Source organism: Phymastichus coffea, unplaced genomic scaffold, assembly GCF_024137745.1.
Source record: "Phymastichus coffea isolate CEN01 unplaced genomic scaffold, Cenicafe_Pcof_1.1 PCOF00014, whole genome shotgun sequence".
NCBI classification, from domain to species: Eukaryota; Metazoa; Arthropoda; class Insecta; order Hymenoptera; family Eulophidae; genus Phymastichus; species Phymastichus coffea.
This window is the reverse complement of record NW_026706825.1, coordinates 6,958,867-6,978,312: the sequence shown is the minus strand read 5'-3', so window position 1 is coordinate 6,978,312 and position 19,446 is coordinate 6,958,867. Positions and strand designations below refer to the sequence as shown.

The window sequence follows — 19,446 nt, the reverse complement described above, 5'->3', positions numbered from 1 at the left end:
GAGACAGCCGAAGAAAAAGAGTGAATATGCTCCAACTATCTTGAAAAAGACCGTTAGAGAAATACGCACTTTTCAATCCTCCACAAGATGGAAAATCTCGCCAATTATCCTGAAAAGGACTATTGGAGAGACAGCCGAAGAAAAAGAGTGAATATGCTCCAACTATCTTGAAAAAGACCGTTAGAGAAATACGCACTTTTCAATCCTCCACAAGATGGGAAAGTTCGCCAATTATCCTGAAAAGGACTATTAGAGAGGCAGCCGAAGAAAATATGAATATGCTCTAACTATCTTGAAAAAGACCGTTATAAAATACACACTTTACAATACTCGAGAAGACAAAGGATTAGGGACAAAGAATCCAGAAAAAAATATAGTAATTAGATTCGCAATTTTATCAACATTACCTGATTTTGGTACTACCGACGCCATATTAGATCCGCTATTTTATAAAATTGAAAACGGACATTAGCATTGTATTCAGCGATATCGAAAACATAGGAATTGAGTACCCACCTACTGGTGCTCATAATTTTGGTATTAACGACGCCATATTGGATCCGCCATTTTGTAAAATTGAAATTGACATTAGCATTGTATTCAGCGACATCGAAAGTATAAGTAGTATATATTCATTCTCTAAATCGGCTTTTATTTAGAAAATTTTAGATTTCCCCGCTTGTCAACATGTTGCTGGCCGCCATCTTGGAAAAATGTTCCAGGAAAATTCGTAATGCCTAGGTTTATCAAAGAACTAACATTTTCAATGTAAATCTACATTTTCATCCTGATTCTATAAATTTCAGCAACTAATTTCTGAAAGAAAAATTCTAATGTAATACTAAATTTTCATCAACATTCAAGACGCCATTTTGTAATTTTCCGTGAAAAATATCCTAATTCTGACTGCAGATTCGTAAAGAGCGGGAAATTTTACAATAGAAAAGTGACTTCTAGTATACATTTTCGATTATTTTGAGGTTTTCCTCGGTCAAAAACAAATCGACTATAAAATGGCGCCTTGGGAAGAAATGGGTTAAGGTGGGCAAGTCAGGCGCACTCGCTCATAGTAATCGAGGCGGGAAGGGGGGGGGGAAGGAAGGTAAAGAAATGAAAGTGATTAAGGAATTATAGACACAACAAAAATCGCATTCAAATCAAATCTAATTATAATCAAATCAAAGTCAAAATTACACTTAAACTTCAAAACCGTACATGATCAACCGCAAAAAGAACAAACCACATTTTTCTACTTACTAGCAGACTATTCAGCGCGCTCTCGCGCGCCTTTTTAAAGTTGCTATAGAAAAGATATTCCTTTGAATTAAAATCGATATCTAGATTTAATATTGTAAAATAATTTTAATTTTTTAATAGTTTCAATAGAAGTGTTCTATAAAAATAATTCTTTGTAGACATAATGTTTTGCTTTAAAATTGTTTTGTTGATGATTTCCAAAATAAATTTTTAGTGTATCCCACGATCGGACTCTAGACATTGCCACGTACAATTGTCTGTGATTAAAAACATCTCTACGAAGATCAATCGTAATGTTATCAAATGTCTGACCTTGCTCTTAATTAATTATCATTGCAAAAGCTATTTTGATTGGGAACTGACGTCTTTTAAAAGTGAAAGGATATAACATTTATTTGTACAAATAAATGTTATACGATTCAGAAAAATAATATCGTTTGATTTATCTCCTGTTAAAACTTTACATTTCAATAAGTGATTGGAAATATCTAAAATTCTTAAACGTGTACCGTTACATAAACCTTCATAAATGGTTATATTTCTAATAAGCATAACGATACAATTTTTTCTCATTTGTAGTTTATATGGTGGTAAACTGGAAGGATTCAAAGAATTAAAATTCTATTAAATACTATTCTAGTAAAAGAACTTCTAAATCACCGTTATTACAGTTGTCTGTACTGTCAATAGCAATGTAAATACGCTCTGATCTTATGTCTAATAGATTCATAACTTCCTTGTTTAATTCATCGACGTCAACATTTCTAGCTGACAGAATAGCACATTTACTCATTTCTTCAGATTTTTTCTCTTTGAATTTATCGAATATATAAATAACATTATCACTTGCACTTAGAACGCAATGATTAGGTAGGTTAATGTTGTCGTCATGATCGTTAAGGGTTCCATCACCAACTAATAATAAAAATCTCGCAAAATCGATCTCATTTGGTAAAACTCTCATGTTAGTAGTAAGATTGTATTTGACAAATTAATTCCATAATTCGCTATATTTAATAGAAAGATTCAGTGTTTCAGTGTGCCTTCCATGGCGTTTAATTGGAAGAAGCTGTCTAAAATTACCACCTAAAATTATAATTTTTCCACCAAAAGGCAAGTCATTATTCATTATGTTTTGTAATGTTCTATTGACAATTTCCAAAGCATATCTCGGTGCCATTAGTGCTTCATCCCAAATAAAAACTTTAGTATCTTTTAATAAGAGACCTTCTTTTGATTGTACTGTGATATTTGATGATGAATCATTATGAATGGGAACTGGAAGACTAATGTTTTATGTACTGTTTTTCCCTTTGGAAGTAAAAGTGCTGCTATTCCTGTGAAAGCCATTGAAGTTATCTCTATATTTTTGAAGAAAATAAGTTGTAAATAGTTGTATAAATAAAAGTTTTTCCAGAACCTCCCGGACCATTAATGTATATACAATTATTTACATCATAATTTTTGTCAGCTACTCTATTAAGAACAACATCGACTATTTCTTTCTGTTGCTCATTTAATTGGTTATATTGTCGTTTACCAATAGTTGCAAATTGGGCTTGTGAAGGACTATCATTGATTTCAGATAATAGTTCAGTAACTACTGTTTGCTCCATCAATGGAAAATCTGATAGACTTTTACCTTCATGATTTAAAAGACTATTTATATGAGTGTATGCCAATTGATAACTAATATTAGCTTCATGTGTACGTGAAAAATCTTCAGACATTGCGTTTTTGTATTTGTTCCATAATTCATCAGGATGTATAGGTTGGCAGTATATCAAAATTCGAATAAATAACTGACGTAATCTAAAAGGCATCATCCATGTTACAGCTTCTTCTATTGCTTTGTCCCATTCTTCGTCGTCTTGTATCAATCCTAATGTTAAGCAGGCAGCTGTAAAAGAAGCATGTATTGTCGCATTCACTGTTTTTGATGAAATAAAACTTGTAGTTCCCTTCTCATGCAGTAATAATAAACGTAAATGAAACGACTCTAATTGTGTAGGACTGACCGAATACATACGTCCAATGCAATTAAAATGTTTTTTTCATTTTGACCATCTAGATGTCATGATGCCATTGACTTTTTCTTTTTTATACATGTAGAAAGATGGAATATCCTTATACAAATACTGATGAGCATTCTCATCTTGTGAATTTAATTTAAAATAATCAAGTAACATACTACTCGTTCGATTCATATTTTCAGAAAAATCTTGTTGGTCATTACTAATAATAATGCATTGTTGATTTGGAAGATGTAAAGTTAATCGAACAATAGAATGGCTTTTGTCTTGTAAAGATTTACTGAAAATTCGATAACATGATTCAACTGGTCCTATATAGCGGGTTTCTATACAATCACTAATTTCATCGTGGTTAATTATTTTGTTATTGGTATTAGCGTTACCCTCTTCAATCGTTACCGTAGTTGCATCATGACCTTTGTAAATATACTTGGACATATATTTAACAGATCGAATACTTGTAACAATTTCTACATTTGTGTGACAATTGAACATTTCTAATATTTTAGGGCAATGTGGTACAACCAATCTATCAATTATTTCACCATTAGTTAATTGATAAGTGTCACCATTATTTCTTCTTTGGTATTGAGGATAACCATTTTCATCCATAATTGTTTCTTCATGAAATTGCTTTGGATATTTTTAGAGCATTTATCATTGACCTTACACCAGTCACCGCAAGGTCCATGAACCATATTTTTATGACAATATTGTATAAAATTGGGTTATATTCTTTATGAAGCAATTCGGCTGATATAAATTTGTCAACAATTTCAGGTGTACTTATTTTATATGAATGCGTTAAAGTTATTAACAGATGTATGTGAGGTAGACCTCGTTTTTGAAATTCAATTACATAAATGTAAGACGCTAAATTTCCAAAAAATTTTTGTTTTAATTACTACATCAAGTAAACGATTTTTTTTTAAATGAAATACCCGAGCTACAATATCAGGTCTATCGCATGCTTCTTGGTCCAGTAAAAGATTTTCTTGAATTTCTGTCCATTTAGGATTGCAAGTAATTGTTAGAAAAATATCTGGTTGTCCTGTTTCATTGACCAAAGCCATTGCATCTTGATAACATTGTTGCATGTGGCGAGGAGAACCGATAAAACTTGATGGAAGGATTACAGTTTTTCTTACTGGTCTATTCATATTTTTGGATCGACGTTTGGCGAGAGGAGAATGAGTGAATGTTTAGGTGCGTAGGGTGAAATAAATAAATGTAACACACTAGTAATAGATAAATATTACTATAATAATGAGTTGAAGTTGGTGTGCTGTGCGCAGACGAACACTACAAGGTATCGCGAGTGATGCACGCGTGTACAAGAAGAGTGTAGCGAGATGATGAGTTGGGGATGCTCACTCGACGAGTCGTTGTGTCGTTCTGGTCATTCGCGGGGGTGCAAGGATGCACCACCGAGCCAGGCTTTGCTTCTCTCTCGCCCCGCGTAAAAAAATTTTTATTTTTACCAAACGTTCGCCAATCTTACCTTAGTTAAAGTTTGGCAAAACTTTTTTTAAAGTTTGGCAAAACTTTTTTCGTGGGACGATGCCAAACTTTTCTATTCGATCAGTTTGTTTACAAAAAGTTTGGCAAAGCATTTCATTTCAATATAATTTAAAAGTTCAAATTTTGTTAGGAGTTGGGCTAAAGTTTGGCCGAACTTATACGAAACAAAATATAAAAATTAAGTACAATGTTTTAGTTTTACCAAACGTTCGCCAAACTTACGTTTGTTAAAGTTTGTCAAAATTTTTTCGTGGGACGATGCCAAACGAAGTTGGCTGAAGCTTGGCTAAAGCTTTGCAGAACTTATAAAAAAAGAAATATCAAACTAAATTTTGTGAATGAAAACTTTAATTTTTATGTTAACACGCGTATTTAACATAATAACGTTTGTGCTACTGCGATTCTTTTCGCTCTAAACCTCCCAATTTTTCGACCATCGTCGCTTCTTTCTCTCGCGTGAACTGGCTCTCTTTTCATTGCTCTTCATGTGCTTCCATTCATCTTCATGTGACCGTTTATTTCCATAATTGTTTTCCTTTTTTCTATCTAATACATATTTTTCTTTCCTGTATTGTTTTTCTTCCTTGTCTAATTTATTTTTTTTGTCGTCACAATGTTTTTCGCGTTTTGTCGTCTGAACTTGTCTTTGCACCTCATCTATTCGTTGCCTTTCCTCACTACGTTTTTTTTCGTTTCCGACCAATCTTTGCTCAGCCTCTTTTCGTTCCTCATCTCGACGTTTTTTCTCTTCCCTGCGTCTCTTTTCTTCGGCCTCTCTCTGCTCAGCCAGTCTTCGTTCCTCAACTTGGCGGGTTTGCTCTTCCTTGCGTCTCTTTTCTTCGGCCTCTCTCTCCTCAGTCAGTCTTCGTTCCTCAACTTGGCGGGTTTGCTCTTCTCTACGTCTCTTTTCTTCGGTCTCTCTCTGCTCAGCTAGTCTTCGTTCCACAACTTCAAGGGTTTTCTCTTCGCTACGTCTTTTTCCTCCTATCTCTCTCTGCTCAACCAGTTCTCGTTTCTTATCAATACAATCCTTTTCTTCGAAATGTTGCTTCTCTTCTCTAATATTTAGTTCTCTTCTCAAGACCTCAATTTTTTCTCCATCAGCAGAAATGTCATACTCATTTTTGTTTTGAATGTTAGCCGTATTTTCCTCTTCGCCTATAAAAAAGTAGCTTTATAGATAGGTTTAATATTGTTTTTTCAAGTATTTTATTATAAATTGAGAGAATACTTTTTTCATTTTCATTTTGATCATCGCTCATTTCTATCCCGTTGCTTTCAACATTGCCATTTATTGTCGAGTTACTGTCAACATTGGACTGATTGTTTTGCCCATCACGTATGTTAATTTTTTGTTTTAATCTTCGTCTAGGTGAAGCTTTCGTATTCTGTCAATCAATTTCCACTAATATAATATTCTGAATAATATTATTTATGAATTATTCTATATTTACCTGTCTTGAATTCCTCGCATTAATAGAGCTCCCATCTCTAGTATATTTCGACCTAGGATTTCTTAAAGTTGAACATAAGTTTGTTACACACGTGCGAAATTCATCGTGAGTGATTTTGAATGGCGCTTCCGTATTCATGCTGACGAAACCTGAAATAAATTGTTATTACAATATTTATTGCATCATATAATATATTATTGGTGAAATATAATTTCTATTTAAAATAGATTTGCTTTCAACGTCTTCGTATAGATTTTCATCGATAGGTCTTCGATTATTTCTACCTGTTACTGTTGATTCTCTTAGAATATCCTTTCCAACCAAATCAATAAGCATTTATATGATGTCCTGTAAACATCAAGTTTCCATTCTGGCATTTTAAATTCAGAGCCATCAACTATAGATACCTAAATAAGTATGTAAATTATACTTAGTTACTAATTTTTATTTGAAATACTAGCTAGTACAAGTGTTACTCACCAATTTTTTTTCGGTACTGAACACATTTTTACAACTATTCACCTGCAAAAGAAATGTATAAGTTACACGTTGACTAAAAGCTTACATTGATATAATATGCCAACCTCAATATCTTTTTCGATTTCAGGGCTTATTCTTTTGGCGAGTTTCAAAATCAATTCAAATCTTTTGATATCGTCCAACGTTACTGTAAATTTTTCGTATCTCTGTTAGACAGCGTAAAGTTATGCGGATATAACTTATTGATATACTCACAGTTTGGCAATTTTGAACAAATACAAGGCTTTTCTGAAGTTTTATTGCTGCTGTTCCTAATACTTATAGCATCGGCTCCATCAGAGTCTTTGCTAGATATAGGATCATCACGACGTACCTGAGCAGCCAATCTTTTTCTACCAACGAGTATGTCGACGGAACTCCTGCAGGTATCACAAAGCAAACAATCAACACAAATGATAAAGATTATGAAATAATTAATAAAAAGTAACTTACTCATTGCTGCTAGAATCGTTATCATCATTTTGACGAAATAATGGTAATTTATCGATTACCGCCATCCCTTCTTGAAAAGCTCTTTTTCTCTGAACTTCTTTTGCCTTCTTATTGTCCAATCGGTTTTGCTTTTTCATCGACTGCACAGCCAACTTATTGCAGCCTATTTGTTTCTCAGTCTGCATACTAATTCCGTCTTCCGTAACTCGCAAAGAATTTAAATAGTTGATATCGTCTATTAGTTATTAATTTATTTTATAATATTATTGTCATCCAATAAACATATATATTTGAAAAAATGTTAATAATTCTTTAGACTTACGAAGCGGTATAGTAAAAGATCACTTACTTGAAATTCGAAGTACTTTTACAGGATAGTAAGAATTATGCCACTCAGCTTTTATAGAAATACCATTTTTCTTCAGACTTGTTGTTGGAATGCGTGTGTCAATTGCATGGAGATGTGTGGTTATGCATGTCGTTTACTTAGCAACGGTTGTTAAAGTGAAATCATCAACAATGTGTATTTTTTTATCGCTTAACAAACAAATATTCTATGTATCTTATAACCTTGTTATTGCATCACTTTGAAGTTAATTTTTTCAGTCACGTATAAAACGTACAGGTAAGCTTATTAAAATCTCAATTATCGTATCAAATCTAAAGTATTTACCTATATTATATTTCTTATATTTTTGTAGGATAAATATTCAACTTGTTGGTTTTTAAAAGACTTATGGAGTAAAATATAAGTACACGCAAAAAGTACTTACCATCATAGATCAAACGTATTTTGAGAAAGACAACGATAGTCGATAATTATTCATGCGCTACTGCTGTAAATACAAACATGTGTTTTTTATAATATGCACCGCTAAATATTTTGTAGAATATTGTTCGATTAGTACGTTTATTTCATTCGAAAACTTTCTAGGTGCATTTTTAATTATTCTATTATGAATCAAAACCGAACATTCGAAAGCTATTCACGGACATCGCGGTATCGTTACATCAATCGAAGAAGAGAGATCAATTTTGAGATTAGTAATGAAAGCTCTGATAGTGAACCTTACATTAGCACAACTACCGTAAGTGTTATGTAATAGTTTATCCGGTGTAAAAAGAGATTGCGTTTATTTGATAGTAATAAAATCTTTAGCACATGTAACAGTATTCCTTAAACTTTTGTTTGAATATAAATGAAATAGCGCATCTTGTTCTTGATGACAAGCAATTTGTTTACAGGAAATCGTAACCTGTAAATCCATTCTATTTAAAAGTAACTTTTCTAACACTCTATGTGCATAGTCATTACCGACGCTTTTATTTTCGGAGCTTTTTTGTCTGAGCTCATGCTAATTTCAATCGATATATCTATGGGAGTATTCCGGAACGAGTTCTGAAAGTTTAGAATATACTGGCAACAACAGTCAAAACTCTGACAACTCGGATCATTCGGAGATTGGAGATAATCAACAAATTGATCATATTGGCAATGACAATAACCAATTAGACGACGTTTTTTCCGACCATGATGATCTAGTTGTGGACATTCATATTGATTTGTTACATAATAAGTGAAAAATAATAAGATAATATTAATAGAAGGAATATTAAGAAAATTATAAAATAGTATTGAATTGAAAAAAAAAAAAAATTATAATAATTTCATCGTCAATTTCAAATTAATAGGCTAAATAGACTTTTATTTTTTGCATTCTAAAAAAATGTATTTCATTGTATAGGATTTTTACAAAACCATCAAGCCAATAGCGGATCTGAGAACAGTTATTCTGACATTGATGATTATTCGTCACTTGACTCTACGGACTATACTGACACAGACACAGCTGGCAGTGATAATGAAGAATTTCACATCGAAAATGGTGATGACATATTATATCCTGGGGCACCTTTGACAGTAGCTGAGAGTATATTATCTATTCTAACACTTATGATAAGATTTAATGTCACTGGAGCACTAATGGCAGCGATCCTTGATCTCATAGAGGTACACTACATCCGGCCCAATCACTGCGTTAAGAGCTTTTACATGCTTAAAAAAGTTTTCACAAACATTTCGTGCCCGTTGATAAAATATTTCTATTGTGCAACTTGTTTATCACTTACAGAAAATAACTTATGCATTAATTGTGGTGAAAATACCAGAATTACTTATTTTTTACAAATTTCCATATTATCGCAACTATCTTCATTTTTTATGCGTCCAGATTTTACTGAAAAGTTAAATTACCGATTCACGCGCATTAAAGAAAATGACGAAAATTATGAAGACATCTATGACGGTTCTCTTTATAAAGAACTACCTTCAGAATATACTAATAATATAAGAAATCTAACATTCACGTGGAACGCAGACGGAGTACAAGTTTTTAATTCCTCGAAATTTAGCCTGTGGCCGTTTTACTTGGTAGTGAACGAGCTTCCTCCCGATGCAAGAATAAAAAAAGAAAACTGCATTCTCGCGGGCCTCTGGTTTGGAAATAAAAAACTACCACCTAATTTATTTCTACCTGTATTAGAAGTTGAATTAGCTGAGCTTTTCAGAGGTAAAAATATAAAAGTCTATAATCAGCCTGATCCAGTTTGCATTCGCGGTTTAATCATTGGCGGTACGTGTGATCTACAAGCTAAAGCTAATTTTCTAAATATGCAGCAGTTTAATGCAACGTACGGATGTCAAACGTGTGAAATAGAGTCGGTACGAATTCAGAATGTGCAATCATATCCAATTGTTGAGAATATAGAAGAATTAGAGAGAACGACTGAACAAACAGAAGAATACGCACGACAAGCACTTGAAATTGGCATTCCTGTTCATGGCGTCAAGGGATCAACAGCCCTACGTTTGATAGTGCCTAACTACATTGAATCTACAGCAATCGATGAAATGCATAATAGCTTTCAAGGTTTGATGAAAAAATTGATGACATTCTGGTTTGACGTGGAATTTAGCACTCACCCTGCATCTTTAATACCGTTTATCAATACTATTGATAACAGAATCAAACAGTTGACTCCTCCGTCATTTGTGCAGCGTCTGCCTTGAAGTGTGAAGGACTATGCATTTTGGAAGGCACACGAATTGAAAAGATTTTTATTAGTCGATAGTTTGGCAATCTTGCAAGATATAATGCATGAAGATTATTTCGAACACTATATTTTGCTTGTCCATGAATCCACTCTGATGAATTTATCAAGTATCAGTGATGATATGCTCATTGAAGTAAAAGAAGTTGCACACGAATGGGTGTTTCAATTTCAATTTTTATATGGTACGAGATACATGAGTTGCAACGTACATCTTCTCGAGCATCTTCCAAAACAAGTTAAGAAATTTGGACCGCTTTTCGTTATGTCGACATTTTGTTTTGAAAATTTTAATGGCATATTAAAAAATTATATTTATGGTTCGAAGAAACCAGAATTACAAGTTTACGCGGCAGTGACAACTATTTTATCACTCACAGAAGTAAAAACTAGATTAATAACACCAGACAGTGCTGTATATAATTTTTGCAAGAGAGTCGATAGATCAAGCACTCATCGGCATAAAATTAGTTATTTGAATGGCAATGCTTTTATTGTAGGCATAAGTAAAACGATTAATAATTTGCCAGAGCACGTGCAGGAGGCTTTTGCAAACATAAATATTATTTTAGGAAATAGCCTATCTAACGAAATAGGAAATAGCATATATAACGAAAATCCGTGTATTTCAAAGAGTTCTTATAAATAACATTTATTATGAGTCTGAATCGTATGCCGCCAGAAAAGCTACGAATTCATCTTGTGTATCATATATATTCAATGATGAAGTTAACGCAGGTATCACCGATTCTTTTATACATGTTTGTAATTGCGACAATTGGCAATCGTTCCAACACTGTTTAGAAAATTGTTTAACGTATGTCGTAATTTCGCAATGTAATGTAAGAGAAACATTTCTTTGTCCGTTAGTAATGAATTTTGTTCCGACTATTTTTGAGTGCGAGAGACTAACCGACACATATTTGGTCATAAATCTCGATGCCATTAAAGACATTTTGTTTTATATTAAGTTTCATCATAGAACCTATGTTGTAGAATGTCTTAATAATTACGAAAGAGAATGAACTTTGTAAATGACGAAATCAATTATGTAATGTGACAAACGTCAATAGCTTTATCACACTTTTGAATAAAACTCAATTTTTATATTTTATTTGGTACAAGTTCCGCCAAACTTTATCCAGATTTCAGATTATTTTACAAAAATAAGATTATACTTGTCTAAAATCCGGCCAAACTTTAATCAGATGTCTAATCGAAAATAAAAAAAAAATGTTTTAATTACATTTGTCCGAAGTTTGGTAAAACTTCAGCCTAACTCCCAACAAAACTTAAATAAAATTAGGAAACGTTTTGCCAAACTTTTTGCAAACAACTGAAAGCTTGGCATCGTCCCACGAAAAAAGTTTTGCCAAACTTTAACCAAGGTAAGTTTGGCGAACGTTTGGTAAAAATAAAAATTTTTTTACGCGGGTCTCTCCAAGAACATTAATTGCTTTTGCTCGTCGGAGAGGGAAAAGAAAAAGCGAAAATATGGTGGGAAAAGGGCGTGCGCGCGCGCGGGCCTGCTAACAAAAAGGCCCAGCCGAAAAGGTTCGGCCGTCGTTTACTGCTCTACGAGCTCAATGAGCTGATCGCTTGTCGGACACCATAAAAACTAAATCATAAATCAGCGGCAGAGAAGAACTGAGAGAAAGGTTGAGGAACATGTGCGGTGTAGATTTTGGAAAAGTCTGCAACCCCACAATATCATTAGCAGAATTTTGCAAGTAATCATGTAATCCTTGATATGTGTCTGCTTTTATTTCTTTTTGATGATCTTTACAGTATTGTATTCTGTCTTTTTCAATTTTTACATAAGAATCTACTACCCACTGTTGGAATAATCTACGATCTAACAAAATAGGGGGCGCGCGATCTTTTGAATAAGCAGTTACGCCTCAGCTGTGAACGTGAATTTACCGCCGATTTGTATTGCACTTTGTTTTCGCCGAATAATTAGTTTTTTTGGGACAATCTCGTGTGTGAGTGCAACGGTATTTTCAAGATAACCAGTAGCAGTGGAGAAGCAGCAGCTTTGTAGCTAATTTGAGGCAGATCGAGGCAGCGCAGCTGATAATTAAGGGGGTATCCCTCAATAGATCGATGAAAAAAGTCTTTTTTGTTTTTCGCATAGATCGAAAGTACATCATTTCAAGAATGTGCTGTTAAAATATTGGACCGAAATTCAGAGCGGTTCAGCCGCTATAGCTATTTTCGTATAGAAACTCTGGCGCGCAGAGCAGGTAGGCAGCTGCACGCTCGAGCGGCAAGGCGCCCCGCTGGGCGGTGCGCTGCAGTTCGCTTCCTACTTATAATATACAATGGATTAGATGTTTCTCGATCTTCCTTTGTATAAACTGTACGTTCGTTTACAGGGTCAGGCTAGGTGTAGCATAGTAGGTACAAAGATTTCTGGGGAAAGGTAGGGATTCGTTTGGGAGACCGTTACTACAGTTTTCTCAGTTTTATTTCGGCTTTTAGGTAGTGAGCATCGTGTTTCTAGTTTTCACAATTTGAAAATGAGTACTAGTTATCCTAAGGGCGAAAAAGAAGAAGGCTATCGTGCCGCAAAGAGACGAAGATCTTTCCGCAGTAATCAATTCTCAACTGAAGAAGGCGAGCAAGTAGGATGTTTATGAGCATCCAGCTCCACTACACCCAGATGTACAAAAACATTTAATCCCGATTTATCAAGTTTTATCGAAAGATGATTTATTGAAAAGATGCTTAGGTGGCTACACGTAAAATGCAAACGAAAGTTTCAACTCAGTCGGCGATTAGCTCCGAAGCATTTACACTGTGAGCCAAAAACTGTTGAAATTGCCGCTCATACAGCTGCTGTACTCTTCAATGACGGGTTCTATGGTGTACTAAGAATTATGAAATCGCTGCAGTTCAAGACCGGGCTATCCGCAGCCAACTACGCGAAGAGCGCTGACGATGAGCGCGTGAAGCGTCAAGAAATCCGCAGCCAAGAATCCACAAAAGCAGCTAGGACTGCTAAAAAACTAAAAGCTGCGAAGTCAAATCAACAGTATGATGAAGAAGAAGGTATCCTTTATGGTGCTGGTATTGCTGATTGAGTGAAAACCAATTTTATTCGATGTGAGTATGAAAAAAAATGCCGTTTTCGCCTGCCGCAAACTTTAAACGCGTTTATCTCCGAATCATTTTTTTTCGATTTGTCGATTTGGCGGGCGCTCTTACTCAGCGAATTTTCAAATTAAAAAAAAAAAAAAATACCATTTGAACGGAAATTAAATAATCTCGTCGATGTACCTATAAAATTCTGTCAAATATTGTTTGTTAACCGCTTTTCTGCATGAACAATAAAAAAAAAATATATATTTTTTTTAAAAGTCCGCCATTTTGTTAAATAATTTTTCCGAGCAATAAATTTAGGTTCATCGACGAGAAATATGTCTAATGAAACTAAAAAAATGTTTTCTGTATGTTTCAGAGTGATTGGAAAGCCAGGATTTGAACCGCCAAAAAGGAAAAAAAAAAAAGTTTATAACTTTGAACGAGTACTGCACATTTGTTTATTACAATATTTCTCTAAACAAAATTTTTTCTAATTTGCTAAAATTTCATTAAAACACAGTCTAAATTTCATGAAAAAGTATTGAATAGTTTTCTTTTAAAAAATTCCCAAAGTTTTCGTCGATTTTCTGCGATCTATTGAGGGATACCTCCTTAAGGGTCAGCGGCAGTTGAGATTTTTTACAACAATTACGGCTGATCACCGTAATTGCACCGCATAGTAGGGGCACCTTCCGTCATATTAAGCGATACAAAATATATTCGATATTTTGTTTATTCGTGATAGCGTTATTTTTTGTAATCGCGCCGTGCGTTAGTTCGCGGTAGAATTCAAATCTACTCTCTCTCTCTCTCTTTCTCACGGAAAATAGCTAATTGTAAAATCCTATTCGCGAGCGTCAGTCTTTCGGCCCAACAAAGACTGTAGTGATTTTTTTTTTGTTAATTAAAGTCTGTTAAAGGGTCTAGCAGGGTAAAATGGTCAAAAATGCCTTTGAGTCATCCGGGAAAATAATTATATCCCCATGTTCAGCATGAAAAATGACTAGGATTCCCAGATTTTCAGACCCCTAAACCCATACAGGTCCCTATAAGGCCCAGTTTTGTCATTTTTGGTTTTTTGACCAAATCTCGATCAGTTTTTGAGCTAGAAAAATCTTTCTTGTTTTAAATTGTAGGGTTTGTAAAGCCCTATAAAATGGCCGCGCTCAAAAAATTTTTGGCGCGAAATTCAAATTTTTAGAGCCGTTCAAAAATTTTAAAATTTAATATTTCGAAAATGAAGACCGACTCTTTGCTAGAAAAAAAATATGTTGTGTATTTTTGACTGAAAAATGTTCCTGATTTTTTTCAGATTTTTAAAAGTGGTGGAACGACCTTAAAAAAAATAAAAATCAACAAAAAACCTAGTTTTTCTCCCCTAGCGCTTTGTAGGTTAAATCTATGATGAAACAAATAGCACCATCAAATTCTGCGGAAAAAAATACATCGAAAACATGTATCACATGTATGGAAAAAATCAAAATCCTTCACAAATTCAGTACATGATAGCATCGGCCATGCCGATCGGCTCCACTGGCAGTGTAAATATTTATTCCTTTTCGATTCATGGTCAACTCAAGATTGTTTTCGAACATGTGATACATGTTTTCGATGTATTTTTTTCCGTAGAATACGATGGTGCTATTGGTTTTTTCATAAAATTGACCTCATGAGCGCTAGAAGTTAAAAACTAGAAAAAAATCAAGTTTTTCGCGTCTTTGGTTGAGTTTTATGAAAAAACTCAGTAGCACTATCGTATTTTACGTGAAAAAATACATCGAAAAAGTGTATCACATTTTTTTATAATATATAAGACCTCAATAACACCGTATCATAGTTACAATGCGTTTAATGTTGTATTATCGATTATTTTACTTGATTGGCATTTATAGTAAGCTTTTTTACTTGAATACTGTAGGGTAAAAATAGATTGCGCAGGTGGGGCTATAATACAGGATATTTGACTATTTCTGAAATAGAAATTGTTTTTTCCACAGGTATGTATGTTTTATTAACTTCACGGTTACAATCTCATATGCATTAAATCATTATTTTTACAAAACATGAGTAAGTGTGTGCATGTGTGTCAAATATATGTGATATAATATAATGTTTACAATTTTAGATACTTCTGGTTTAGTTCTTATACGCCAACTTATTTTGCTCAAAATCTTTCAAGCAATGGTCAAGTTATTATCACTTTTGCCATCACACCAAGCCGTGCCCTATATGCCGAAAGTGATATTTCCGTCTCGGAAACATAATAATTAAAATTAATTTTTTTCTTATTTTTGGTAATTTTTTCTATTTACGGAACTTTCGTTTTAATTTTATTAGTTACGGTATTGCTTACGACATGGAAAAAAGTTTATTTAAAATAAACCAGAAAAAACTTCCTAATTCTAAATCACATGAATCGATTATTGACATCGACATTTTTTTTGCAAATGCATTGATCTAGCGTGATCAGAGGTAAATCAATGTCAATAGTCGAATCACTTGCCAATGAAAATAAATTCAAAGCTAACGATTTGCTGAGCATGTCTTTTTCATCATTAAATATTCTATCGGAGGTTCCTGAAAAGATCAATCTACATTGTTCATATTAACATTGTAACGTAGTGGATTTACAAAGTCGGTTAGTGGCATACAAATATCTAATGCGGTTGAAGTGCTTCTAAAACAAAAATATTAGTATTGCATTAAAAAATAGTGATTAATGGTTTGATTTAAAAATAAATAGTGTATTAATTAAGTAGAGTTACAGAAAATAACGATTTTTATTCACTCCAACAGAATGAAATGACTCTGAATTTTTTCTATCATTCAACGAACATTTAAAAAAGATTATGACCTGACATTAGTTGGCGTATGATTTTCTTACATTCATAAAATAAATTATTCATTAATATTTTTAATTATAATGTTCTGCATTATTTCAAATTATGTAATAATTTTTGTTTTTCACAACGAAAGAGTTCATATAATTACAAAAATTTTTAAATAATGAGTGTGATTTGAATACTCGAAAATTGGAATTATTTTTGCTGGATTGAAAATAATAATAACATTTTATTATAAAACAGTGAGTTCATTTTAGAACCAAACGTTTAGTGATTTCTAATATATCTATATGCATAAAATCAAATCTTTACTTAACATATATTGCCAATGAAGTAAACACTCTATCCCCACGTTATTACTCTTTATTATCACATTAGATTAATTGTTCTTTAGAATTTTTTTGTGTTTTTTTCTAAATAAACTATTCTATCTCACAAGCTAATACTGCAACTGATAAAATTAAAATAAAAGTTCCTTAAAAATAAAAAATATCTAAAAAACGAAAAAAATTAATTATAATTACTTTTTTACAAACATTGCCAAATGTATTTAACATTTCAAAATTTTCTCTTCCAAATAATGACATTATTGATGAACTCCAATGTATTTTTTCCAGAATGTCACTATGTCAGCCTCAGGTATTGGTAAAAAATGCGCTTGCTGCGGTTTACCAGAGAAAAAATTAGTGGGACCCAAACAAACTGTTGACACAGATGATGAAGCTTATACTTTGTCCGATTATTTGGCTGTGACACTTGTAATGGGAGACATACTTTGTCAGAAATGCAGTGGTTCTGCCCGCTTCGCCAAAGCAAAACGCAGAAAAATCGATCAACCACAAAATGTAAATACTTTGCAAATCGACAGTCAAGGGTCAACATCTTCTTCAGAGACATTATCGCAACCACATAATGATACAGTTTATGTTCCACCAAAGAAAAAAGTTATTGAAAAAGCAAAAGATACTATTGAGTTACCTTTAAAAAGAGTAGTTTCTACTCATGATTACTGTTGTTTATGCAAAAGCAAAACAAATATTGTTATTGTTCCTTTCGATGCAAGAAAACAAGCTTTTGTTGAAAGAGATATATTCATACCAGAGGGTAATAGATGTTGCCGAAAACACTTAATAAAGAAAAGATTTTATTCAGATGAGTTAATTAATTTAAAAGTAGTTTCTAATTCAACTACCACAACAGCTGCAGATATAACAAAACTATTTAAATCTTTGAGTTTAACTTCCGACAGAGAATTACACGATAGAATCGGAGATTTTTCAATCTCTGAAGAGAGGATTCGTACGTTTACTGGATTGAATTGGGAACAACTAATAAAATTGCGAGAAATGATGGTTTCGTTGAGGAATACCGACAATCGGACTGTTACGCAAGCTGTTGTTGTTTTTTTGTTCAGATTACGAACAGGAAACTCAAATGAGATAATCTGTTCTGTTCTCGGCCTTGATCGTCATCAGCAAGTCTCTGAATTTTCAAAGTCTGTGTTAAGTGCCTTTGAAAAAGATGTATTGCCTTCACGCTTTGGTTTACAAGCCGTCAATCGAGAGAACTTGATTGCTAATAATTCAACGATTCTCCTTCAGAAGCTTCATGGCATAAGTGATAATAATCTTTCGTTAGTTGGCGATGGCACTTATTTGAAGCACCAAAAAAGTTCCAATAACGAATACCAACGAAGATCTTTTTCTGGACATAAGAAAGTTCCTCTATGCAAGCCCTTTACTCTGTGCACTACAACTGGTTTTATTGTTGATGTACTGGGGCCGGTTTATGCTAAAGAAAACGATTCTATGATTTTGGAAAAAATTTTGAAGGCCCACGATAACAATTTAAAGAATTTGATGTGCAAAGAGGGTGATGTTTTTATTCTTGATCGAGGGTTTCGCGATATAAAATCAAAATTAGAAAATGATGGTTATCGGGTCCTCATGCCAGCCTTAAAAGATAAAAATCAGAAACAATTGTCAGCGGAAGATGCAAACAAATCTCGACTTGTTACCATACTTCGTTGGGTGGTGGAAGCGGTACACGGAGCTGTAGCTCAGAAGTATAAGTTTTTCCATAAGCAATTAGATAATCGTTACCTGACTGAAGCTGGTCTTTACTGCAGAATTGTTTGCTTTTTAATTAATCAATTCGGAAAACGAATCGTGTCAAGGGCTTCGACCGATAATGAGATACTCAATTACATTCTTTCAAGAAATTCCAATGAAAATAGTTTAGCAACGGAAGTGATATCAGGAAAATATAGTCGAAGAAAGAGTTTATTCAAAACGTTAAGGTCAGATGAGCTAGAAGATTTTCCTGAAATGACGGAACAGGATCTAGTCAAACTATTCACTGGAACTTACCAACTCAAACAAGCAATATCCTATTTAGCTGAAATGATGGGCGACACGTATGAAATAAATGTAAGTTACTACCGTGAATCTGCTGATCTAATCAAGTTACAAGTGAGATCTAGACATATCGAAAGTAAACAATACAACTGCTATATTCACTACAAACCAAATACCATTGGCTGTGCTGGCATACTGCGTTTTTGCTGTGAGTGTGCTAACGGTATGAGAACAATTGGATGCTGTTCTCACGTGGCTGCCGTTATTTATTATTTAGCGCACGCCAGATTCCAATCTTCCATTGTAAAACCTGCCCAACATCTAACAAAGATTTATGAACAAGATCATGTGGTGGCTGTTATTGAAGCAGATAGTGATGACGATTGATACATGTGGCATGGTTATAGATTATCTCAAAAGAATATTTTTTCTATTTTTGTAAAATGTAAACAAATTATTAAATAATCACAGAAAATTGATATCTCTAGAAATTGTTTGTTGTCTTCTTATTTATTAGTCGCACACTAATCAAGTATACCCTTGAACCATGCTCCAGCTAAAAATGAATCTTTAAAAAAAAATTTTCGTAAGGTTAAAAATAATAGTAACGATAATTTTTCTTATTCGATATTTTTTGAATGAATCGCTCAAAGTAAATCTTAGAATCAAACCAATACCACTATCGTATTTTGTGCCAAAAAATACATTGAAATCATGTATACGTGTATGATGAAAAAAACGTCTGCTCTATTAGCCGGATCGATCGGCATAAGACATCATTTTCTTACCTGAACTTGTTAATGATTAATAT

General features: G+C 33.4%; 2 protein-coding genes across 2 annotated transcripts; one reads left to right on the top strand and one right to left on the bottom strand.

Annotated features, from left to right (window-relative positions):
• Positions 1-5,223: 5,223 nt before the first annotated feature.
• Positions 5,224-7,422, bottom strand: LOC131674852 (golgin subfamily A member 6-like protein 22). The gene is made up of 6 exons (XM_058953669.1): positions 7,238-7,422; positions 7,001-7,164; positions 6,831-6,932; positions 6,266-6,414; positions 6,043-6,199; positions 5,224-5,969 (listed from the first exon to the last, which is right to left on the bottom strand). Exons 1-6 carry the CDS (start codon positions 7,420-7,422, stop codon positions 5,224-5,226), a joined length of 1,503 nt encoding a protein of 500 aa, XP_058809652.1.
• Positions 7,423-16,904: 9,482 nt separating this feature from the next.
• LOC131674838 (uncharacterized) lies at positions 16,905-19,022 on the top strand. Its single transcript, XM_058953664.1, has one exon. It carries the CDS (start codon positions 16,905-16,907, stop codon positions 19,020-19,022), a length of 2,118 nt encoding a protein of 705 aa, XP_058809647.1.
• The last annotated feature ends 424 nt before the right edge of the window (positions 19,023-19,446 follow it).